Source organism: Aulonocara sp. 'chitande type north' Nkhata Bay, linkage group LG3 (genome assembly GCF_057382095.1).
Source record: "Aulonocara sp. 'chitande type north' Nkhata Bay isolate Kocher_YH1m ecotype deep benthic linkage group LG3, A_spYH_male_GT1.1, whole genome shotgun sequence".
Lineage (NCBI taxonomy): Eukaryota > Metazoa > Chordata > Actinopteri > Cichliformes > Cichlidae > Aulonocara > Aulonocara sp. 'chitande type north' Nkhata Bay.
Genome location: NC_141346.1, coordinates 49,905,275 through 49,929,814, shown reverse-complemented (window position 1 = coordinate 49,929,814; position 24,540 = coordinate 49,905,275). Strand labels below are relative to the sequence as shown.

Below are 24,540 nucleotides of genomic sequence, written 5' to 3'. Positions count from 1 at the left end.
GTTTCCAAAGGCACCGTGTTAATGCCAGTCATAAACAAAAATATAAACAGTATCCTATTTACTTGGCGATAAGTTTGCTTTTAGTCTTTAATCAGAAAGCCTTATGTTGGCTAGTTAAGTATCGGGCTAACGTTTAAAGCTTTCACTTGAGTGAAGTCACATTACTGTTACTGCTAAGTAATGTTAGCTAATTTCACAGCCTTTCATACATCACCTCGCCATAACGGCTATAATAACGCTGCCATATTGTATCATACTCAGTGCATTTCAATCATCATAGCAAAACAATTATTTGAAAAAATTAGCATGTGTAATGTACACACACTGGAAAATTATGTACTAGGGCTTACGCAAAGTGCCCCCTGTGAAAAGGTGCAAATCTTTTTTGCAGACCTTTCAGGTGGATTTGTTCCTTGTGTTATCCATACTTTGTATTTGTTGTTTTTCAGCAAACACTTATTAAAACAGCAACCTCCAGGCATGTGGGCAAAGTCTACGCTGACTGTAGACGGTTACGTCTTTTCATTGGCCCGGAGTCTACGGTGAGCGTAGACACTGTAGACTCGGGCCAATAGGAGCGTCGGCTCCCACTGTAGACGACCAATCGTCTGCTCGACGGAAGTTGCGTCACCAAAACAACAACACGCAGCGGAACAGCGAAGAAGCCCGCTGTTTTTTATGGAAACTGGCATTTCTTTTATGTTTACGCTAATTTATCGACTCTGGATTTAGCGGAAATTACACGATAGCGCATTTAAGCCTTTTTCTTTGTGGTAAATGTTAGCCGCGCGCTAGCCGACATCTAATGTATTACGCCCATTTCTAGTCTTTTCAGTGGCTACAACTGATGTTGGCGACATTAGCAAGTCATGTTGTAAATCCAGATGCCCATGCACCTCGTCAGCAGGCCTGGTGAGAAGTATGGTCTTCACCAAACCTGCACACAGCAGCTGCTCAGCCTTCACTCACGCACAGAGGGTATCCACGCGCCTTCAAGTCAACACGATGCTTTCCGTGGCTCGTTACAAACGATCTGAGATATATGAAGTAGTACGTGTATTTAATATCATACTAGGCAGATTTACCGCACTGCCATTTACTACACATTTACCCGTGTTTGGCTATTGTCAGTACATGCACAATGATATTGTTGATGGTAACATGTATGATTCCAGCCTACCTGATAGGCACTTTTGACTTTTTGTAGTTCAGCTCACTGATTGACTATCCTGCAGTGCTGTTTTCCTGTATTCCTGTTTCATCCACTTTAATAAAGTGTCCTGTGTTACAGTAACAGTGAGTTGTGGATTTACTTAACGAATGCCCAAGTTGGGCTTTAATCTGTCTTAGACATGTAGACACAACTATGTAGAAACACGTAACAGACCTGAACCAAAGAAGCAATGTGTACAAGCAGGCAAAGACAAGTTTTGGAAGTATTTGTACAACACATGCCTCCGCAACAACTTCAGTGTTTCCTGGAATTGATTAGGAAACACTAACAGAGCTATTATCTGTTATGTGAGTCAAATTTCCCCAGATAGTCTTGGTTGACATCAGGTGAATGTGAAAGCCATGGTGTATGATCACGCCATTTTCATAATCAACTATTCAGTCTATTTGTCACAGGACAAACATAATCTCTCATAGCAAGTTTCTAATGATTTTACAACTCTTACCTTTGACAAGTGAACCCTAACATGGCAGCAAAGTGCAACAATGTCTCTCTGTGTAGGGATCAGGAGTTCAGGGCATGCCTTTAATTTCTTGCCTGTCTGTAAATGACAGTGTCATGGCATGAATAATCCTTCAGATTTTACCAGTTGAAAAGTAAAACAATTACATTGTCAGAAGAACCTAAAAGACTTTGCACATAATAATCACAGAAGAAAAGAAAGGAATTGATTTTCAATTGCTCTTAATTTCAGGGCACTTTCCAACCTGTTGGTTCAAAAGAGCCAAAAGAAAATCCTCATCGATGTTGGAGTAAAAACTAGATGCTTTTATTGGAATATACACTGATAATGCTTACTGTCCTGTCATTGTAAACCAGTCAAAATACATAAATAACACATTGTGATCATGCTGAAGACCACAGACAGCAGTCCAGGCGTCAGGCGGGATAAAGGAGCTGAAAACATCACCTGATAAAGAAAAATCAGACAACAGACTGAATGAATAAAAGAAGGCTTCTTCATTGCACATTTTTCACCAATCACAAGCCTCTTCTCTCACTCTAGACTTTTGACCAATCACCGATCAGGATGAATTGCACTACTGTACTGTCCATCCGACTGTTCGGCAGACAGACATGCTGAGGAGCAAGGCAAAATTTTGCTTTTAGACTTCGGGACTCATTTTATTTCTCCATCTGAAGAAAACTATTCAAGCAGATAGTTATTTGTGGTGAATGAAATACGGTTACAGTTTCAAGAGGTTTTAAGCACTACACGCGAAATCCAAGCACTCTTCAAAGATTTCAAATACCAGTATGCACCCCGATTAACGATGTACTTGTTGAATGAAAAAGAGTAGGAGTGTAATTTTCTTTTTCACATGTTAATAGGGGAAAGCGCGTACGCAGTCCCCACTACCATAAATTGTGCAGTTGAGATTCCCACATTTGAGGAATTCACAGAGGTCAGAATTGCCTTTGTGCAATGGCAAAGCCTCGCTCTGGATGAACCACCTTTGTGATCATGGTATCATCCCTACCAGGTAAGTATGAGTGGGAGACAGCCGGGCGAGGGGTGGGTTTCAGCCGCATACGAGTCAGCCTGACGGTTTTACGGAAATAAGCAGCAACACAATGTTTAGTGGAACACGATCATAATTTAAAATCTAACTCGTTCACCAAATGATTAATGCTATTTTATTGACATGTAATAGTTAATTTGAAAGTTAAATAGGCTGAGATTTTCCCATAATGCTTTGCCGCAATGTATGGGTTCGACGTCGCAGCTTACTTCCGGTCAGCGAGCGTTTTATTTTTTTTTTAAGTTTTACAAATCATTATACAATGACAATGACTAGGGATTCATTTATGTAATATATTCGGCAAGCGTCCAAAATGATAAGACTAACGTGATAAGTGAGGCTTTCCTTTTTAACTGTGGTTTCATTCAGCCAAATTGACCTGGTGTCTATTAACAGGTGTTTCCCCAGCTTTGCTCACAAAAGATTAATAAAACTGGAGTAAAATGTTAAGAAAAAATAAGTACACTGTAAAACAAGTCCATATGGGACAAAACATGCGTCGACATTCGTCTATTTTACGAATAAACTGCTCCAGCAATGTCATGCTAGCGTGGCTGTAAGAGTACTGTGAGTTTTGGCGCCATCTAGTGGACCACCGAACAGAGCGACATGCTAACCCTGACCAGGGGCGGGAGCATGTGCAGTAGGCCAGCTGCTATGAGCCCTGTGAACACACGGCTATTTTGCATAAACGCAAATATTGAATAAAAGTCATCTGGCGTTTAAACAAGAACTTGTTTGGTGAAGTTAAGCTATCAACGTGCACAGTTTTAGCTGCCATAAACGATCCCATACTCGCATACATTACAGTGTAAAGAAAACAGTATAAACGGCTACTCATTAGCAGAGGAGACCTACATTATCCGACACCTGGTGATGCACAAGCTTACCAGCCTGTTAACTTAATTAGTACCCTGCAAGAAAAGTTCAGTTACAGCAGGAGTTATTAATGATTTATTAATCATTGGCTTACCAATGGACTGGCGCAACACCACCGAGTTTAAGGCCTCAAAAGCGACATTTTCAACACTCATCTGAGGAAAGCTGAAGGTGCCATTGAAGATGACTGTTTTTATACAGCCCAACATACAGGGAAAACTCCATAAAATACACGACGTATTCCAGGATAAACAGACTGCTGAGTAAATAACATTTAGAGAACGATGTCTGTCTCAAACGCACGTTTAAGAAAGTCATTAATTGTCTAATATTTGTCGTTAATTGACCGTCTACTATTTGCTTATATCAGTAAAAGCCCGTGGAGCCTGTAAAAAGAAAGAAATGTCCTGTTTTGCAAGTATTTTTATGACATGTCATCTTGTGGCTTTATTTGTCCACGGCCAAAGAGGTAGCCACAGTCACAGTGCTGCTCCACGTTTTGCTCTCTGATTGCTGGCTGCATGTTTAGCCAGGTGATTACCTGTTAAGCCTCTCTGACGGTGGGAGGTCGAGAGCAGATAGAGCAGAGTATACCGTGAAGCCATTCACAACACAAGAGGAACACCGCTAAAAGAGGACACGATCTCTTATTGCTCATACTAACTGGACACAGAGGTAAGGTAAGCAATGTGCAGTAGAAAAAACAAGATCAAGTACTAACAGTGATAGAAAACACTGTTTCTTTTTATCTTTAAGCATTCCTAAAACTGTTAATTTTCACATTTCCAAACAATAATAATGGATTGCATTCATATAGCGCATATTCACTAATATGTTTAATTGAAGTACATAGTGCACTTATTGTGGCATGTGTGTCTCTGTTTATCCACAGCATGTCCAAAGCAGGAGAGCGGACCCCTTCAACAACTTCCGCTGACTCAGCCTCAGCAGATGGGTAACTTGAGATCGTCTTTGTGTGTCTTCCTCAAAGTAGAATAAATTTGTGTAAAAGTATGCACGATTTCCACAACTCTGATGTGTGGCCGTGGTAACTTCATTCATTACCTCAGGAAAAAATGTTCGAATTTCTCAAGCAATAAATATGCTTATTCGTAAGATGATTTTTATAGCAGAGGTCTCTGGTGTCAAATGTGAGGAAGAATTGTGACTTTACATGTTTTAGAAAAGAAGGCGGCACTAAATCTCCCAAGGGAAAGGAGTCCCCATCAGGCTCAGTCTCCGAAACGCCCAAGAAGTCTTTGAAGAAGTCCAAGAAAGTCTCTGAGAGTAAGCAAAAAGTCTACGTCTCCGTGCTCAACAGTATTTTTGGGGCGGTAAGTATTTTCACCCATTCAAATGTGCTGTACAGCTGTGACCTTTGACCTTTACATATTCAATCACAGTTTTAGCTCAATTTTATATCCCAGTATCAAGTTTTTCTTCACACGCATTTGTTTAAAAAAAAAAAATCATTATCCATTTAAACGCCATGACAACAGTCACAGGTGTCACATGTTACAATGTCAGGAGCCAGGCGGAGGTGAGACGGTGTGCTTACAGGTGTGCTCCTGATCTTTCTGGAGCTTTTTTCCACTAAGCCTGGTGTGTCTGACGTGTTAGTCGCCCGTTAGCACAAGCTTAGCGTCACAATTCATTAGGATGATCCAAAAGAAGAGCTCCGTCAGAACGAGACCTTTTGTTTTTTGATATGTTTATAAATGATAATTACACACAAGTTAGCAATCTTTGATGTCATGAGCATCACACTCATTTACAAAAATGAAATGGTGTCGATTTTATTCTGTTGTGGAGTATTTGACTTTGTTTTTGCTGCTGTGACATGTCTGATTCGCGTGTGTGCAGGACAGAGAACTGGCTCAGGCTGAATTAGACGGTGAGTCTCACTCACACCTACATCAGCGTTACATTTATTACACTGAGGTGTCGGGCCTCAGAGGTGATCGCCTAAAAATCCTGTTTTGTGTTGTCAGTGGTGAATTATTAGAGTTTAAATGAACTGTTAATGTTAAAATGACTGCCTAAACCCAGCTTTTGTTTAGTGTTTTAATATTTTAAGCTTTTTTTTTCCAGTTCTTTTTTTTTATTTCATTTACTTTTTGTTTCTTTCCATCTTCATAAATCTATTGTATGTTCAAAAGTAGGGAGAAATGTTCCCAGACCACACCTTTTCATTACATACTGTAACTATTTTTCAACAGTTTTCCTTAAATTGTGTGAATTTGGGTGCTAAATGTTATCAGTAACTTTCATGTTCTCTTTGCAACCCCTATGATATTCCTCACAGAGCTGCACGAGGCCTTTAAGGAGTTTGACTACGACCAAGATGGCTACTTGAACTACAAGGACGTGGCTGAGTGCATGAGGACTATGGGATACATGCCCACTGAAATGGAGCTGCTGGAAATAGTGCAACAGATAAAGATGAGAAGTGAGTCCACTGAGAACATGTTTAATGAAATCGACCAGTCGATTTCAAATCTTTATTAAACAGTCAAGTAAAAAAAAACAACAACTCCATATTTGGCCATGTTTTGGCCTTTATTGGTTCACTTAAGAGCCCCTTTCTTCTTCACAGTGGGCGGGTTAATGGACTTTGAAGACTTCATTGAACTGATGGGACCGAGGATGATGGGCGAGACGGCGGACATGCTGGGACTAAAGGAGCTCCAGTCGGCCTTCATGCAGGTCTGTCAGCTAACGATGACTCAATTACCGCAGTTATCGAATTAGAGCGAATGGACAGAAATCCCAAATAAATGTGCGCACACAGTATCATCGGATACGCACGTCATTTCAAGTACTTTGTTTTTCAGTTTGATGTAGACGGAGATGGAATAATCAACCTGGAGGAGTTGAAGGAAGCGCTGAAGACCCTGCTGGGGGAGAAGCTGAAGAAAGGAGAACTAGAGGAGATCTTAAAGGAGCTGGATATTAATGCAGATGGGAGCATTGATTTTGAAGGTGAGAAGACATCAGCATGTTCGGGCCATTAACTGATTCATTAGAAGTGTGTGTGTTTTTACACTTTTCAAACTTTTCATCCACATTCACCATTACACCAACAAACCCCTGCTCTTCTGTCAGATGCCACACACTCACTCAGTTTTCTGTTTTCTCTTCTTTCTCCTTTTGCTCAGAGTTTGTGATGATGCTCTCTATTCGCTAATCGTTCGACAGACCGACCAACCATGGACAGACTGCTTTGGTCCACAGCTGTATTCACAGTTAGGCTCACTTGTGTTTGTAACCTAGCTACAGACTTTTACTACATAAAGTGTGGCCTAGCCTTGCAATAATGCTGCATGTGACGAACTTCTGCATCACTCCCACATGTCATCAAATGCAGAATATGCCGAGTGTTATCATTTTGTAGATCCATGAACATTTTGTTGTGATATAGCATGTAAATAAGACTGCAGTGTTTTGCTATTTTAATAAAGAAATCAAACTCACTCATGCCTGTCACTGAAACGTCAGGACACATCACAACGAGCATCACGTCACAGCAGACTTCATTCCAAAAACATCTGTTTTATTGTTTCCAGGTCATTGTTAAACAAAATAGGAATGATAGTGATCATTATTATCCAGAGAATATAAGTTAAATATAAATAAGATCATGTCAGGTCGGCTAGCGTCAGAATTAGAATTGCACATTCAAATCATCAGAAAGAAAAGTTTCACATTTCAGAATCAAATCCCACATCAGGCCGGCATTTAGCGGTGGTACCGAACCCAATCATAAGCCCAATTTATCCTCCATTTAAAACTCTATAAATATATCACTACATTAAACTTAATCTGCGTATTAATATCGTAATTATTGTTCTTACTATAACGTCAAACTAAACCGTAGCTCAGGGAATCTGTAACATGCAGCACGAGTAATCTGCTGAGATTTACGTCTCAATGCCAGGCGAGAAACGGAAACACGAGCCAGAAAAATCCAATTCCCGAAAAAGCACAGAGATGGACGAGGCGCTGACGTCACAGGAGTTATAATCAGGAGTTTGTCATGCATTTTCTCTCGTATGTTAGACTTTTGAGATTCTAAAAATACACATTTCTCTTGTTTAGAGCTGGTCACAATGTAGCTTTGATGCATTATTTATCCTTCATTTTTTAATAAAACTAAGTTTTACACATCCACACTGTAAAACTCGTCTTCAAACCACAATAAATTCTGTGTTGCATTTCACAGACAAATAAAAAATGCTCATCATTAATTTGATACTTTCCACTGAATACCAGTCACTTATATTTTGCACATGAAGTAATTTCAAAATAAAAGCTCCTGCTCTCCCTCGTACGACCTCCCGTCCATTTCTCCTACTTTCACTGGAATGTTTGCTCCACTTTTTGCACACTTCGTGACAATGAGAAGCACCATCCCAAAAGCAGATTTAGTAAACAGGTGCATGTACTGTACGTCTTCCTTGCGCGAGAGAACTTGCTCGGTTCAGTTTGTGTGGTGCTCACATTGGCAGGATTGAGGGTGTTCTGGCTTTCCCAGGATGACACACACTAAAACCGGTCATGGTACTTTAGGATGCTTTGGATTAAAGCCCATACCGAATATTCTGAATGCATGCTGTACCATTCTGACTGCTTTGCGAGGTTATACTGATTTAATTAACAGTTTATTTTTGTACTGTAGATCTGTTTGTATCAATTATGTACTTAGTCATCATGAATGGGCATGCTGTCCATTGGTCACACTGCAGTAACTCAAATCACATCACATCACAGCATCCTTCTGTGTGCAGCCTTTAACACTACAGCAGCTACGGTGCCTTCATTTCTTCACGTCGTCTTCGTTCCTCTACATGCTGCCAAACATCTCAGTGTCCCTTCTTACTTCTCAAACTCTGTTCATCTCTTTAGGAAACCCCTTTCTTCCTTTCTTTAATCCAACTAGATGGTAGGTATATAGATAAAGACAGATAAGCTTCTTCTATTTTTTCTATCCACGACACACTGCGCCTTCTTTGATCAACAGGATCTGACTAGTAAGACTTCTCAGTGGTCCTCTATTGTTTACAGCTCGTTGGTCAGCTCATCTGCAAACTCAGCCATGATGTCATGCACCCAGGTGTCCTTTTCTTCCTGGGAAGTGTCAACTAGGAAGACAGTCAGCTTCCTCTCCCAAGGGGTAGTGGCTTCCTGTACTGCCTCCAGCTGGGCCACCATAGGCTTCTTCTCCACGTGGTGCCGGAAAACAATGGAGGCCTCCTCGGACCACTGCCTTTGCTTCACTCCTGCGGAGAACCAGGAGCCAAGTCCAAATGAGAACCAGGCATAAATAAATAGGTATAAATAATAAGTAATAAATTAAACGGAGGTCTTGCAGATTGATGTAATTGTACAGCCCAGTTGACTGAGTGTCATGTGACGTGTACTCACCAGCCAGCTGAGCAGTGATTCCCTGAAACGGCAGCTGTCTGAACTCTTTGATCAGAGGCCTGAGCTGTGTGCAGCTGACCAGCTCGTGCTTACCATAGTCCAACTCATAAACAGACACCAAGCCGCTGTTCAGAACTCCCTTCACCAGCACACGATGCCAGCTAAAGAATCGATGGAGAGAAAGCACACGCACTTACAATTCAAGTTCTTAACAGCATGCGTTGTGAGATTTGTAGTTGTAAACTCACCTGTTTTCCACTTTAGCAGCATAAATCTGATTCTTCTCTACGTTTAGTGGTTTCTCCTCTGTTTTGTTGTAGTAGAGAATCATCTCTCCCATCAGCACTACCAGTCTGTACATGTCTCCCCATGGCTGTAGCACAAAGTGGCCGGGGTGGCACGCCAAAGATACGTATACATCCATGTTGTTTCCTGAAAAAACAAGAGTCCAATGTGAAATAAGAACATTGAGGATTAGAGCATTCAAATGCAGTATATACTGTGTGGTGGGTGTTTAAACAAGACAAATAACAACAGTGTTTTCTTTAGACAATATACTCTTCCTTGGTACCTATAGTGGGCAGCTCTAATGGTGGTGGCAGCTGGAGAGAGGATGTGGGGGATGATGGTGTTTCTGTCGGGCTGCTGGGGGTGGTGGTGGTGTTTCCACCGCCTCCACTGCCTTTGGGCCCTGACAGAGCCCTCCTGAGGTGAGGCTTGACTGGGACATTAGCTGATGTTGGGCTGCCATTGGTGGAGTTACTGGCACTGGAGGTCTTGGTGGATGAAGTAGGTGTGGAAATCCTGGCAGAGCTGAGAAAGTCATAAAACTAGAAATTCAGTTTAAATGAATTACAACTGAGAAAGGAGAAAAAATAGACATTAGCTGGAGGGCACAGAGTTAACAGGTGAAAAACCATCATCGAGAACCTGTGGCTGGTCAGGAAGACGTCTGGTTGCTGCTTTAACAGCTCGGACTGGGCCATCTGACGGTTGAGGCTGCGGTCCGGGTCATGGAAGTTCTTGTCTGTGAATAAGTGGACGTGAATGCAGCGCTTCTTTTCATCCACTTTGGCAACCTTGGTGAGTGTGGAGGGACACGAAGAAAAACATAGAGGAAAAAGCACAGAAAACTCATTTAACACATTTACAGCTGCGTTTAGTTTCTTCATAGTAGAATATTTTAGAACAGAATATATTAGAATACTTTTCACAGTTGTTTTGAGTTTCTAAATCAATCTAAATATATTGCTATATGTAAAAAAAAGGATAGTGTGAATGTTTGTAAGTCTATTTCTTATCATCGTCTCCACCTCTTCAGCTCAAAAGGCCAAAAAATACATTTATAAAGGGGACAAAGCCATTTACCTTCATACTACAGTCAGTGGTGTTCAACACTTTGTCTCGAAGCCACTGCACAGCATCTGGAGTCCAGGATCCAACACTGACAGCCAGGTCTGCTAGACAGCACTTCACAGCCTGAACACAGGTTGCATGCATCAGCTTATCTAACAATATGCCCACATTTCTACAGATACCGTCTAAATCCTAACTGTATAAATGACATATATGATCTTATTACTTATTTCTCTGGTCGGGTGTTCACTGTCTGCACATTAAAGACATAGACCCTGACCTGTGGTGGGATAGCCATAAGGTCACGGAGGAATGGGGGAGGAATCTCCCTCAGCTCAAACACCTCGACAGAAGCCTGCACGCCCACATCAATGAACAGGATGTCCAACACTCTGCTGCCATGAAGGTTGGTGATCTAAAGAGACAAGAAAGCGTCACGTTATTAAAAGTTATAGATAAACAGATAACTATACTTGGTACTGATTGCAACACAGGGATTAACAGGTTGTGACTGCTTATCAAAGGTTAACAAAAGGAAATAAATGGTCCTCTATTGAGCAACAGTCATTTTGTTCCTTGTTTAATAATTCACATTGTTTATTGCAGGAAACAGTTACCTCGACACGGAACCATTTTCCTTTGTAGCGAGCCAAACATCTTTTCCCACAAAAAGGTCGGGAGACCAGGAACTCTGATGTTACCTGGAAGAAAATTAATGGAATTAAAATCTTTAATAAAAAAACAAAAAAAACCCCATAATTGTTACATTTGACTACAGTGTTACAATGTGACTTTGATCTAAAATGTTTCCTTATGTTTAATGTTTCATTCTGTGTATTTCTGACCTAAACTCATCTGATCCAATAAATCTTCCGTCTTAACACAACACGCTGGCAGCTCTGCTCTGTTTACCCAAACGCTGACGTAAAAATGACGCTACACGCTTTAAAGGCCGCTGAACTACAAAAGCATCCGCTGCCCTGTGCTGCAAACAGACTAAGTGGCTTGGCCATGTCTTAACTCCAGATTAGCAACCTAATCGTAATCTGCCCACAACACTGCCTGAGAGAAAACACATGGCATTGTTACATTCACAAAAGTCTTTTTAAGATGACGTTGATGAGCTCCGATCTACTAATTCAAAGAGAATTAGAAGAAGAGATAAAAGGTTGGATTATTTTCCAGTTTGTACACAAGACGCATGTATGTATGACCCAATGTGATCCAGTTATTTAATGGCAATACATGCATTTTTATATAAGCTCTAAGAAATGATGACATGTAAAGCCACAGAAAGAGAAGTGTGAGCTAGAAAATGAAAACCTCATTTGGAACAAGTCTCATTCAAGTCCTCAGAGCCTGAAATTAGCATGAAGTTTTCTGAAGGTAATCTACTCAAACATAGCCATGAAATCTTGGAGGTGTCTGCAGAAAACCGACTAATTCTGTTTCACCTGGGCCTACTGCTGGACAAAAGCGACTGCGACTACACAATGTTCAGTTGAGTTGTTTTGACAACTGTTGTTTGCAGAGTAACGTTCAAGTGTAGCCATTTAACAGTGCACAAGGAGACACACTATACTGAAAATAGTAACATAAACAGCTACAGTGTGTAATAGATACTATTATATAATATACTTGAAATAAATGTAATTTAAATGAAATAATATTTTTGCATTTTCTACAACACGCTGTCTGTTCTTCTGCATATGCTCAGCTGTAATATTTGCATATCAATTAAAAATGACAAGATATCAGTCATGTTAGCTGTTTTAGCTTTTCTCTTACACTACGATAAGAAGATAGAACATATCAAGGCTACAAGATTATAATCAATCTGCACACTGATAAAAGTATCACAGTTCCAAAAAAGCTCTGAGACAGCACACGAAGCAGGCATTTACCTGTGAGTGGAAGTACGTCTCTATTTTCTCCAGCGTCTCATTCATTTTGGTAAGACCTCTGGAGGGAGGCTGACAGTAGATAGTCCCATCAGAACAAACGCTACTGATGGCCACATTCATATAAGCGCTGTTCACCTGAGGACATCCATAAAAACAATTTTGCTGTGTTACAAAACCACATGCATACCCACATGTATTCACGCACAATCATTTCGGTACCTGTAACGGACTCGCTAGCGACTTGTCGTGCAGAGCTTTCATGCAGGCAGCGTTGATGTTTATGTCATCATCCTGCGACGTGTCGTACAGGACAACCAGAGGGGTCTGCCCTCTCTCCAGGATCTCGGCCAAGAGAATCTTTCCACTCGCCATCGTCTCAAACTTCTTCAGCACCGCCGGGTCCTGACAAAATGTCTCAAGGCCTAGGCACACATAAAGACACAAAACATATATATTCTCAGGTACTAGAAACCTTTGGAGAAGCTCTTTTCCATAGAACGATCAGATCTGTGACTGGGCCCTGCAGCACTGAACATTTCTGACTGGTCGACTGTTTATTGGCTGCATTACCGACATCTACTTACACAACTTGAACAGTTATGTGCAAAATGACGTATTGGACTAATCTCCACAGCTTTTCGCTGTGCGTGGAGGCAACTTTGCTTAAAATCCCGGGAATAAAATCTCAGTCTTTTGTGCATATGAACCAACTAGGAAAGGAAAAAGAAAGTTTGACAGGAGTGGCAACAAATTTCTTTAAGTAATGTTCAGTTTTCTTCCAAATTACTTGTGTTTTTATGATTAAATGACGAGTACACCCACCTGCCAGTTTACACTTGGCTGCCTGGAAAGACAGTTTAAAGAACTTCTCATGCAGTTCAAACACTTTGTTTTTGCTGATCACCTCTGAGAAGCCATGATCCACATAATACACCTATAGAGCCAAAAAAGAAAAGATCAGAGGGAGAACTTATACGTCCTCAAATTAATCCTTCAGGTCATTTCCTGTGTTTGACCCCTCACCTTGACCTTGTCAGTCATGACCTCACAGACTTGTGCCCTCAGAATCTCCTCCTCTTCCTCCGCCCTGACTGCAACAAGCTGGCCCGAGGATAGGGATGATACAGGTGTTGGGCTGCTTTGGTCCAAACCATAAAACTCTCTCATTTCATCTTCCATGGACTCCTGAGCCTGGGAGTAACCCTCACCGATGTACCTGCAGCGGAGGAGAGACAGTCAGGGATTTATGCTCTCTGCCTTGTTACGACGCAATCGCACAACTTCTGTCTTACCTGAGTAAAACCCCGTTCGTGTTGGTCGCCTCCACCACCAGCACAGAGGGGTACTCCTCTTTGGGGATCTGTAGTGGAGGCACTGCCTGGTTACTGAGCCTCCTCCCCAGCTCCTTCCTCACCCTCAGCTCCTCCTCACTGGCTGAAGAGTTCCTCCTGTTGCAGTTCTCGTCCTCTCCTCCTCCACCTCCAGTACTGCTTCGCCTGTACAGGATGGCCCTCTTGGGGTTGTCAGGCATCGGGTAGTCGATGGTGCAGATGTCAGAGAGGAGATCGAGGCTGACCAGAACATGTCCTGGCAGTTTGGTCTTAAAGACACATAAGATATAATAATATTATCAGGTTCACCCGGCATGTACATGAAAGTATACTGAAGTATTACTGACTTTGTAGGTGTCCTGGAAGAGCTTGGGTAGCGCATGGGCCCACAGGCCACTGGAGTACTTCACTAACAGTTCCTCCAGCTTCTGCTTCAGGTCAGGGCTGAGGGTTGCAGGGGACGAGGGAGGGCTGGGTGAAGAGGAGGATGAAGGTGTAGACTGAGAAGACCGAGAGCCAGAGCGAGTCGGACGAGTGCTGGGGGCTCTCTGTTGGACAGAGGATTGGAAAGGTTTGTCTGCGGGCACGTTTGTGGTTGTAGCAGAGTTTGGGTGGGTGAGGATGGGCGAAGAGGAGGAGGAAGTGTTTGTCTGTTCCTTGGCAGGGTAGAGAAGCCGCTCTGATGGGTTGCTGCTGCAGGTTTTCTCTACCTGGAAGGACAAACGGAGCAGCCCTATTACAAAAGCATTTTGCATTGCACTACAGTGATGTTTTAGAATTATCTTTCTCTTTGCTTGGAAACAGAAACCCTTATTAAGCTACCAAAGCACGAATAATAATTACAGCATCATAAGCGACACATACTATGCAAATGTGCGTCCAGGTCTCCAGGTCTTTAATGGCCTCTGTGGGCAGGTCTTGTTTGTAAAGCTCTCTGTACATCTGAGGCAGTTTGGACACCCAGAAGCCATTACTGTACTTCGCCAAGATCTCTCTGATGTGACCTTGGACCAGTTGGGGGTTGTAGGGCTTTGCTTTCCCAGAACCAAAGCTCTCATTTAAGTTTGAGGGTGCTGGAAGATAAATAGAGAAAAACAGACAAGAAGGAAAAAAAGATCAAACACATGTATAAAGCCCACTACTGCTTCTAAAGTAATCATTTCCTTGGACCTAAACTATTAGATTGAATGACGTGACTTCACCTCTAAAAGTGAAACAGAAGCAAAAGAGAAAACAAAATAGGAGAGTGAAAAAAGCCCCATAACTTCTATTTTTGTGTGCTGACTCAAAGGAAATCCAAAATAAAGGAAAGAACGATATAAAACAAAAATTACTAATAATCAGAAACGAATTATCTTCTGCCGATTTGGAGGACAGGATACACAACATGTATTTTTAGTGTGCTGAAAAGAAGCCTGTCCTACTTACGAGCGGTCTGCTGGGAGTTTCTGGAAAGGTGAGCGTGCACCTCTTTCTGAAACCGTGATGGTAGGGTCATCCTCCTGAACACAAGAGAACAAACAAGAAGGATAATTAGCTTTTTGCAAGTTCTAAAAGGCAAAGAAAAAGAAAATACTGATGACAGGCCGTCTACCTGCTTCTTCCTTCTTTGTTTAGAACGTCTGACTCTTGGGCCATCCTTTAAAAAAAACATTACATTTGATTTGGAGCTGGAAGGTCTTTTATCTTATTTGAGGCAAAGCACAATCAGAGCTTCAAAAAAACTCAGGTAACATTTCAAAGTCCAAACAGATAGCTTGCTAAAGTTCTCAGAATGATGACCTGTTAATCCTGAGATACTGCACAGCAGGAACTGCATTGCACTAGTTTCCCAATGCAGTGATCTGCTGAGTACCTCTATCTGTGCACTGAGTAGAATATCCATCTCTTTACTCTGCTGAAATCTTCACTGATCTTCCATCAATTTCGTCTACCCCTCATCTTTATCATGTCTGAGGGTCAACTCAAATCACACAGCTCTGTTTAAACATTTCTCCAATCAGTCAGAACTCTTGCCTCACTCAGGTACATGTTAATGTAATCATGCAGTCAATAAACAGAGCAACAGCACCATTCGCTTCAGAGCCCCAAATGGCTGTAAGGACATTAGAATGTCTTACCTACACATAAAATCTGTATATTACAAAACACAATAACAGGAAATGTGCACTACACTGACCTCTTTCTTTATTTTTTGAGGCCTGTGGAGGTGGTGAAAACACACTGAAGGAATAAACAATTAAAAGTAAATTCAGGCTTTTTATTGAAGCGTCCTGAATAACTACAGATGTTATTTTTATGTAGCAACATTAACGTGGAGGTCTCCACCAGTGTTTTTTTATTGGCTGGGCAATAAAATGACTGAAAGCAGTACAACAGGTTCAGTCGTGCAGTGTGCAGACATAAAGGTGTCCAAGTGTTTGCCTGCCTCAGCACGTTGGCAAGAATGAAGAAGAGTAGTTTTTAATTTGAGACAAATATAGTCGTTTTCTAAAGTTATGAGCTTTTATTGTACCTTTTATTGTAATCTAATGAACCGTCTTCAACTTAAGTAACGTTTTCCTTACTTCACTGGTTTTTCATCAAATGACATATAAATGATGTTTAAATGTAATTCAGTGTTGTACTGCGCCTGTCTTTTTACTGAATTTACAGCTTGCACATCCAGGCAGCCCATAGTGCTACTGCACACACTACGCACACACACAAATAAATGATGATGACTCTGGCTTGCACAGTGGAACATCTAGAGGGATACAGAGAGATGTGCTGATTCACTCTGTGCCGGTTTAGAAGAGTTAATCTACCACAGAATAGAACAGGGATTAAAACGGGCTCATGCTCCCCCTGCACTGGGCTCGTGTCCCCTGCCAATACACCAGGCGTCCCACCCTGTTGCCCCATTGTGCTACAGAGGGCCAGCAGCACCTTCAGTGATACAGATATAGAACTGATGTCAGTTGTTTTCACAGGACGGTGAACTAAATAGTGGGTGGATGGAAGTGGGAGAAACAGTCATTGAGCAGAAGTGATATTTGATTCATTGTTGATGAAATATGATGTAGCAAATGACAGCAGCAGCACGAGTACAAATGGAACAATGTTAGATACATTGATAAAAAAGAAGGAAGAACAAAGGTAGAAAGAATGAAGTGAGACAGAATACAGAGAGAGAACCAGAATAATGTGGAGAGCGTATCATCAGCCCAGTGCTGAATAAGCAGCAGCAGCAGGGAGATGGTTATCATCCAGAAACCAAGCAGAGTTCAACCAGACATCCATTCACGAGCAGACTCGTGAATGCTCGTTTTGATTCAGCTCAGCTCACACAGGTGGAGAGAAGGCAGAAAGAGAGGGTAGCAATGAATTTTTACGTTGCCTATAACTTTATAAAAGCAAATAAAGACGACAACAAAATGAGCTCTTTTATATCTTCCATGACTGAAATATTTTAAAACAACTTTTCTGGCATGAGATCTGAATTTTCTGAGCACAGCTGCCTGTGGCTCATTACTCTACATGGGTTTCCAAAGGACTGTGGAAGTCTGCTTGATGACTGATGCATGTAAGTGTACAAAAACCCCTCCACAAATATGTGGAGGTGGGGTTGAAGGATGTGAGTCTAACTAGATCTTTTCATAGTGAAACCCTAAAGAATTTTTCACTCTTTTGTCCAGTTCCAAAGACTGGATTTTGCTATTGAGGGCATTTTATATCATCTAATCAAATAAATAAACTTAACTGACAATCTGAAAAGTGAAACACCGCTCTTCTCAACCTTCCCGCTGGATCTACTCACTCTCATCCAAATCCAAATTGCTTTACTCACTTGTCTGGAGGTTGGGTTCCTTTCCTGTTGGATGTGTTCTGACTGGACATCTTGTTCGGATGCCCCCCAGTCTTGCCCTCTGATGGGCCATCCCTTAAGTCTCTTGCCTGTCTGAAGTCTCCATGTCCAGCCCCACGGCCAGGGCCTCCTCCTCTACCCCCACCTCGGCCACGGTGGTTCGGTTGCCTCAGAGAGTTTTGAGGTTTGGCTGTGGAGAGAGAGAAAGCAAACACGAAAAAAAAAAAATAAAGTTATGGACTTGAAGTGAATACAAGTGCAAGAACACAAACACACACACAACCTAACTAAGCTAAACCTGATTCTAGGACATGGACAGTGTGCCTGAAATCCTTGCAGTTGTTGCGTTCTACTGTAAAAACTCCACGTGGTCACAAAAAACAGGCATTTATGTCACCCAGGCCTGAAAGAAGCCTTCAGGCCTGCAGAGCTGATGTGCTTTTAAAATCTAAAAGGAGCAAGTCCAGGTGTTTCCACTTGCTTCCAGTCTTTATGTTCAGTTAAGATAACCGACACATGGCTGTAGTGCACCAGTTATTAAACTGATGCCTCATTTAGCTTGAAGCGATTACGGAAAACAAAGTTTATTCCTTTCAACTGGCACAGCTAAGGTGAAACACAAGTTCAACTGTATGCCGTATATGTTTAGTTTAAGACTGGAGGTACATGTAACAAAAAACGTCAGGATTAGTCTGATGTGAGTATAAATCCAGTAATTGTAATCCATTACAGTCCCTGTTTATCCAGCAGAAAGATGGAAAGTCAGAGTTACACCATTCACATTTGTCCTGACATCACATTTCTGCGCGATGACCTCACCAGTATACCTCCTGTGCATAACCCTTAGTCATTTACACTCCCACACTCTGTCCTTTTCATTTCTTCCTCACACTGACTCTTCTTTTATCTCCACTCTTTCTTCTCAATCTCTTTGCTTCTCTGCGAGATCCAGAACTTTCTCCTGCTTTCTTATTCACTCTGTTCTCACTGAATCGCCACAATTTCTATTGAGAGAAAAGAGCTCCTTCATCAGCCACTGACTTCAAAAGTCATCAGCAGGCAATTCCCGCATCTAAATCTATTCTGTGGACATCCTATTGGCCACTGGCACTCAGTCAATTAATAAATCAGCCAGTTAATGAATCACTGAACTATACACACACACACACACACACACACACACACACACACACACACACACACACATTAGAGAAACCCAGCAGGCATAAGCATAAATCCACATGCAGATACAGTCAAGGACAAACACCCACAAACATACACACCAACACTAAGAGCGGACGCTGCATCACCTCACCGGCATGGACACACAGTCCCTGGTCTGTCTCTGCCTGAATAATAATAACCCAAGCGGGGAGGAGAGAAGGAGAGGGTGCATGTGCGTGGGGAAGAGAGAGCTTGATTTGTGAATCAGCGTCTCCTCGCTTGCAGCTGACTCTCAGCTGCTTCAGACCGTGTTAGCCTCAGATTTCAACATCCTCCTCTCCCTCCCTCTCTCTCTCCTTTTTTGACTCCTTCCTTCCTTGTCTCCTTACCATTTCACCATCCCTCCATCTTTCTTCTCCTCCAACCGTCTCACTGCCACTCTTTCTCTCTCCTCTACTCCTTTGTCTCCCTCTCTCTCTTTCTCCTCCCTGCACTACCACCTCCCACTTCCTCCTCTGGCTCTCAGAATATCCTGCAGCATCACAGTCTAGCAGAGGTGTGTGCACTGTAAATGTTTTAGTGCAAGTGTGTGTGTGTGAATGCAAAACGATAAATAAAAGTTCAGAAATGTTTGCGGACACGCAGTAAGGATGTATACGGGCTGAGATCTCGGTGCACCTGATGCTCGCGTGCAGCCCTGAATACTGTGGAGCTGCTTGTCTGAGTGTGTGAGATATCCTTAGTACCTAAAGGATGAGCAGGTCTCCACAGAAGGGCAGTTAAACAGGGCAGCTGTTCATCTACAAACTGTGAGGCTGCAGCACATAAAGCATTTGCATTTTGCATTGTCACAGCACTGAGATAGACACTGAACACCACTTCTGTTTCTATGCTGCTGCAGCAGCACTGCTGCACTGTAGCGCTAGAGGAGTCTGGAAAAGCTCCTTTTTGTTGTGTGAAAATGTGAAAGTTTGGGTACTACAAAACTGCTCCGTCATCGTCATCGGGCTTTTACACAGCAGATGGCTCCACTAAATGGCTCACTTACCAAATCGAGCTCTCAGTTTATCTCTGAAAAGTGTTTTTTCTTTGATTTTGAGGAAAACTGCAACATTAGGGTGGATATTCTACAACAATACAACAACGTCCAATCTCTAGGTTGTTTATGCTAACACATGTTCAGTTTTGTGATGTAATTCACTCAGTCTTCAATCGCTTTTTCTAGCCGAGCTCCACATATTCATGCTCCTGCAATGACTGCAAAACAATAAATACTTGGAGTTTTACTCTGAACTGAACCTGATGGAGAGTCAGAGGGAGGGAAAAATGCCAGTGCATATGAGGATACATCTTGTTTAACTTTTTACAGTGAGCAGAATAAAAACACGTCCCCCTGTCCTTTCTCAGCAGTGCGCACACAGAGAACAACATTCATGTTTCTTTCTTCCTTTTACTTCCCGTCAGTGAGCACGATTACAAGTCTCAGACTTGTTAAGTGTGTTCCATTAATGTCTGAATATAAGTATGTTAGAGTTATAGTTAAATTAACATGTGCAACAATTCCAGTCTCATGCTCTCTTCTTCAGACACTTTCAATCGAACGCAGCAATATAAACAGTTAAATTCCTCTTAGTGCCATTTGGCGAGCTGTGCCAATTAACTTTGAAATGTAATATGAACTATAAACTTTTTGAATTACTGACAACAGCAGACTTTGAGAGTTAATAAATATGTAAAATGTTTTCAGTCTGTGATGTGTTTTACAACATTATGAACCGCAAGTTCTAACTATGAATGATGGTCAGGTTTGAGTTGACCTTTTCAGGCAGCAGTGTGGCTGCTCTTCTCTATCAGCCCATCAGTTGTAAAGCCAGGTTGTGTGACAGCAGCCCTGGTGCATAGCTCTGGTTTAGTTTCACACACTGCCGAAAAACCCAGAGCGTCAGGCACATTTACGCATGTGTCACAGTAACGGTATCTACATTGCCCTAAATCAGCCTTACTGATAATTACCAAAATACTTTCGTTAATGGTTCATCTGCAAGTATACAGAAGCTCTTCAATCAAAATATTGTTAATGCTAAAAAATAATTATTGTAGTTATCCATGTATGTTCAAATATGCTAATTAACAAAAAAGCTAAAAAAAACAGTGAAATATATTTTTTTTCTAAAGTTATCGCAGGTATTTACCTGCACGCCTTAACTGAAGAATTAGTTTTAGTGGTTGAATGCTATGATTGATTAACGTCTGACTTCTCAGAAAAGTCCAGTCTGCCAGTTCAAATATGGGTATACAAACAGAAATTCAGTAACTTTTACTTTAAAACAAGTTTTTTAAAATTTTTGTGTTCTCTTGTTTTTATCACAGGTGGTTTATCAAATCTGTTGAGCACTGCAGATTTAGATTTTATTTCTAAATGCATACATTTATCTCTGAATAAAGCCTGCGCTCCATCTGAGTCTCAATCCTCAGGACCCACAAAAAGTCCAAAGCAATTTCTAACATATCAGTTCAGCTGTATATCATTCACATATTTATTCTCCTGCAGCCTGCTGACTGTGAGCATACCCCTGACTCTTCTGATGTAGATACGTATGAAGATGGCAACTGACTGCAAGAGGATGCCTCGCCGCTTCCTGTGAAGTGCGCATTTCAGAGGGTAAAGAGATCGTGAGTTGACTGCACATGGTCCGAATAATTTGGGTCGTGCTGCGGTCTCCAGTTACTGTTTTCTATGTTGGCCCAGGGAGGTCAAATGCATCGGAACTTAAACATAACACCAGCAAAATAGAAAAACATAGCAGAACTTTGAATGAAAATATTTGCCAGTTTGTCTAAAATGGTCATGCATAAACAAAGATGTACTTGAAAGCTAATAATCTATTAACAAATCTATGCTTCTGTTTCTTTATCAAAGAGTCATACGGTTGAAGGAAGAAAAACAGTAACCTTTGGATTTAAGGATTGTTTGGACCTTCTTTATCAGCAGCAGAGCAGTCAAAGTATTTGTGGAAGCTGGAGCTCAGACCTGCTCATCGGGAAGAATGTCCACTCATTGTTCCAAAAAGAAGTTTCTGATTAGCTTTCCTGTTACCACGTCTGATGTTACTCGTTCTCTGACTTCATCCCACAATGCACCTGGAGGCCCACCTCTAGGCAGAGTATAAGCAGCACCTAATCCTCTCCTTTTACTAACAAATGAGCTAATTAACTGATCAACACACATTCATTATGAATATGCTGACGTGGACATCCCTGTACGGGTCCCAAATTTTTTATTTTTTTACATTTTTTTTACCATTGAGGACAAGCGGGGCAGCTGGTTTGACCCTCATCTGGGTGTTGACAAGGTGAGGTCGACCCGTCTTCTTGGATGTGCGCTGACGAGCCACCACCTTGGCTAGATGACCTGTCTCCTTGGCCCCTGAGGCAAAACAAACCACCTGGAAATAGAGAATGCAACAAGCATGCAGTCGTGCTCTAGTGTAATGTAAACATGGTTAAACCCTGCAGGCGTAATGCACATCACACAATGTAACAATCTACCGATGACGTGTTTAAAGAAAGAAAGCAGAAAAATATATATCATCCATCGCCGCTTATGTGAAGCACATCGGCACACACCTCTCCCGAGCGGCTGCGCTCCATGCGGACTAAAGATGGCATGCTGGCTAGAAGAGCATCCAGGTTGCTGTGTCCCATCTGCTTATGTGGTATGTGCTCCCCAGTCAGCTCCTTATACTCTAACTGCAGGTGTGACAATGACACTCCACCTTTGTTGGACTGCAGGATGCCCCGCAGCATTTTTTTTGCCACCTCCGCATCAGCCATCTGAAGAAAAAACCACAAAAACAAACCCAAAACGCAACTTTTTAAACACTTCACTTCTGAAATCTTTTATTCTGATAATGACGCAAACCCATACTAATGTCCACACAGGCTGGGTTTACGCTGTAGGTCAATGAAGGACTGGTTAGGCAAGTTTTCATGAAGTGTTGATCAGATTTCAAGAAACAAACAGTGTATTCAGATCAATCTAAATCTCTGTTGCAGACTAAAACTGCAACTGAATTCTGAAGTCATAGTATCAGTAGAGTATTTGCTTTTTCTTTTAGGCATAAAAACCATCCATGACCAAAGCAAGCAAATGTATATAAAAACCTGCTTTTGAAAAATACAGTAAATACAGCAAAGAGCTCCTCTTGTTTGTGTTTTTATTTTGAAAAAGGCTGTTACATTCCATCTCTGCACAAAAATGCTTTCGGTTTCCAAACTAAAGCGCCCTGCAGCGGAATTGAAACATACAGAGCTGCTCCCTGTCGAACTTCAGGCAAAAGTAAAACGAAAACTTTAGATTTCAACAAGCATTTGGTATCAACTCTCGCTTCTGACCGACATGGAGACACACCCTGAAAGCAGAATTAGGGGTCTCACCGGACACACTGGAGTGTAAACAAGTGGAAATCCTCAACTTGCCCCTTAAAAAATTACAATGACTAAAATTTAGGAATACGCGAGATCGGGCACACTCGGAAAGCGTCAACTTTGCACTTTGGGAAACACACGATATCTGATCTTCTTTCGAAATTGGTCCCCGAAAAATCAGTTTTTCAAATTAAAGTATTTCTAAATATATTTATCCGTTCAGGTAGTACCGTGATGAAGAAGGTGGTGGAACTGGAGCAGGATGAAGTTAAAGTATCAGACTATTTCAGAATGAGATGGCTTTAGGCCACTTGTTGATATGGCCACTCTGAGCAGCGCAGACAGCAGACGGGAGAGGGATGAATGACGTCACGTGTCACACTTTAACTCCACACCCTCCATCGGGACAAAACTATTTGCTTTAACTTTTTCTGCCTTTATGAGTTTCATGAGCAAAAACTGTGCTTAAGTGGCTCTGAAAAAATACAATCACACCAACAGAGCATACCGGACCCGGTAAATAGCCCGCTTACGCGACCATACTGCGCGCAAAATCGAGTTAAATCCTCCTGCCAAAGCCGGGACAGCGGCTACGTCGAGTTAGTTAAAAAGCGACGTGAAATTACCGGAACTACATAAATCTCGCCTTCATAATAAGACAACCGCGATACACCGGTTACCTTTCCCAAGGCAAATGACTAACAATAGCTTTAATTTTGAAAGTCGCTGCCGGAAAGAAGGTTTGCAAGCCCGATTGAACACTTTTCAACCATCAAATCCGGGAGTAGCCACCCCAAAAAAACAAAACAAACAGCACCGGCCAAGCTTTATCAGGAGTTAAACTTTTTAAGCCCCACGAAAGTTATTCTAAAAGCTACCAGAACAGTCTACCTTGCTCTGCACGGACGAGGTGGTGAAGTCGGGACCTGGTCCAGTCGCTGTGGCGCTGTCACCGCCACGGCGGTTGGCTTCGTTCCCGGTGTGTGCCGGCCGGCAGGCACAGCCTCTCCTCCGCCACCTGATTGGTCGGCTGCGCATAGGCCTCTGGATAATTACACGTCAATACGCATCCAGGGACCCGATACATCCACACCAAAACGGTTGTGTGTGTGCGTGCGTAATAACGCATGAAGGGCCTTCGTGTTACTGTAACACAGATATGTGTAATAAGTGATCAACCCAAAATAAAAAATAATAATAATAACAAGAACAGAAGAGAGTTCTCTCCCCCGGCCAATTTAATGTATCCTTTCTTTTAATTTTAACTTATTACTAATATAGCACAATTAGACTAGTGTATTAATTGTCAAACCAAACTGTAAAACAATCTGACTACTTATTTGCCTCCCCTGTAAAATGTGATGATGTGGTTTTTAACCGCCACATTTTTTAATTGAAATCTCAGTAAACCAACAGCAAATCCCATTCTTGTATTGTACCGTGTTTTTTC

At 41.9% G+C, this 24,540-nt stretch overlaps 2 protein-coding genes and 1 non-coding gene across 8 annotated transcripts; 1 reads left to right on the top strand and 2 right to left on the bottom strand.

Moving 5' to 3' along the window:
* Positions 1-2,563: 2,563 nt before the first annotated feature.
* Positions 2,564-2,726, bottom strand: LOC147336036 (U1 spliceosomal RNA). Its single transcript, XR_015128679.1, has one exon. It is a non-coding gene; the product is annotated as a U1 spliceosomal RNA (small nuclear RNA).
* Positions 2,727-4,168: 1,442 nt separating this feature from the next.
* On the top strand, positions 4,169-7,109 carry LOC147336035 (calcium-binding protein 2). Of its 3 annotated transcripts, XM_086284802.1 has the most exons (8): positions 4,174-4,316; positions 4,529-4,591; positions 4,820-4,970; positions 5,500-5,530; positions 5,942-6,085; positions 6,233-6,342; positions 6,471-6,618; positions 6,795-7,109. In XM_086284802.1, the coding sequence occupies exons 2-8, from the start codon at positions 4,530-4,532 to the stop codon at positions 6,821-6,823; spliced, it is 675 nt and encodes a 224-aa protein (XP_086140928.1). In that variant the 5' UTR covers positions 4,174-4,316; position 4,529; the 3' UTR covers positions 6,824-7,109. The 3 variants fall into 3 exon arrangements, with proteins under 3 accessions (XP_086140926.1, XP_086140928.1, XP_086140927.1); XM_086284800.1 differs by lacking the exon at positions 6,795-7,109 and having other exon boundaries at positions 4,169-4,316; positions 6,471-6,665; XM_086284801.1 differs by lacking the exon at positions 6,795-7,109 and having other exon boundaries at positions 4,180-4,311; positions 6,471-6,665.
* Positions 7,110-7,172: 63 nt separating this feature from the next.
* tdrd7b (tudor domain containing 7 b) lies at positions 7,173-24,221 on the bottom strand. Of its 4 annotated transcripts, none has more exons than XM_086284791.1 (21): positions 23,982-24,221; positions 22,290-22,496; positions 21,964-22,108; positions 17,481-17,688; positions 15,246-15,290; positions 15,080-15,153; positions 14,516-14,724; positions 13,999-14,361; positions 13,613-13,920; positions 13,344-13,536; positions 13,143-13,254; positions 12,540-12,742; positions 12,321-12,455; positions 11,034-11,117; positions 10,697-10,831; positions 10,429-10,539; positions 9,991-10,139; positions 9,632-9,873; positions 9,309-9,492; positions 9,061-9,221; positions 7,173-8,915 (listed from the first exon to the last, which is right to left on the bottom strand). In XM_086284791.1, the coding sequence occupies exons 1-21, from the start codon at positions 24,126-24,128 to the stop codon at positions 8,695-8,697; spliced, it is 3,636 nt and encodes a 1,211-aa protein (XP_086140917.1). In that variant the 5' UTR covers positions 24,129-24,221; the 3' UTR covers positions 7,173-8,694. The 4 variants fall into 4 exon arrangements, with proteins under 4 accessions (XP_086140917.1, XP_086140919.1, XP_086140918.1 ...); XM_086284793.1 differs by lacking the exon at positions 23,982-24,221 and adding an exon at positions 23,321-23,606; XM_086284792.1 differs by lacking the exon at positions 15,246-15,290.
* Between the last annotated feature and the right edge of the window lie 319 nt (positions 24,222-24,540).

What these genes read in the sequence shown, in the direction of transcription:
- LOC147336035 (XM_086284800.1), top strand. Translation starts at nt 4,530, where the DNA reads ATGTCCAAAGCAGGAGAGCGGACCCCTTCAACAACTTCCGCTGACTCA. An exon ending in GACTCAGCCTCAGCAGATGG is followed by an intron (nt 4,592 to 4,819) that starts GTAACTTGAGAT and finishes TACATGTTTTAG; the next exon opens with AAAAGAAGGCGGCACTAAAT. An exon ending in TCAACAGTATTTTTGGGGCG is followed by an intron (nt 4,971 to 5,499) that starts GTAAGTATTTTC and finishes GCGTGTGTGCAG; the next exon opens with GACAGAGAACTGGCTCAGGC.
- tdrd7b (XM_086284791.1), bottom strand. Translation starts at nt 24,128, where the DNA reads ATGCGCAGCCGACCAATCAGGTGGCGGAGGAGAGGCTGTGCCTGCCGG. An exon ending in CGCTAGCGAGTCCGTTACAG is followed by an intron (nt 12,456 to 12,539) that starts GTACCGAAATGA and finishes GGATGTCCTCAG; the next exon opens with GTGAACAGCGCTTATATGAA. An exon ending in ATTAGAGCTGCCCACTATAG is followed by an intron (nt 9,493 to 9,631) that starts GTACCAAGGAAG and finishes TTGTTTTTTCAG; the next exon opens with GAAACAACATGGATGTATAC.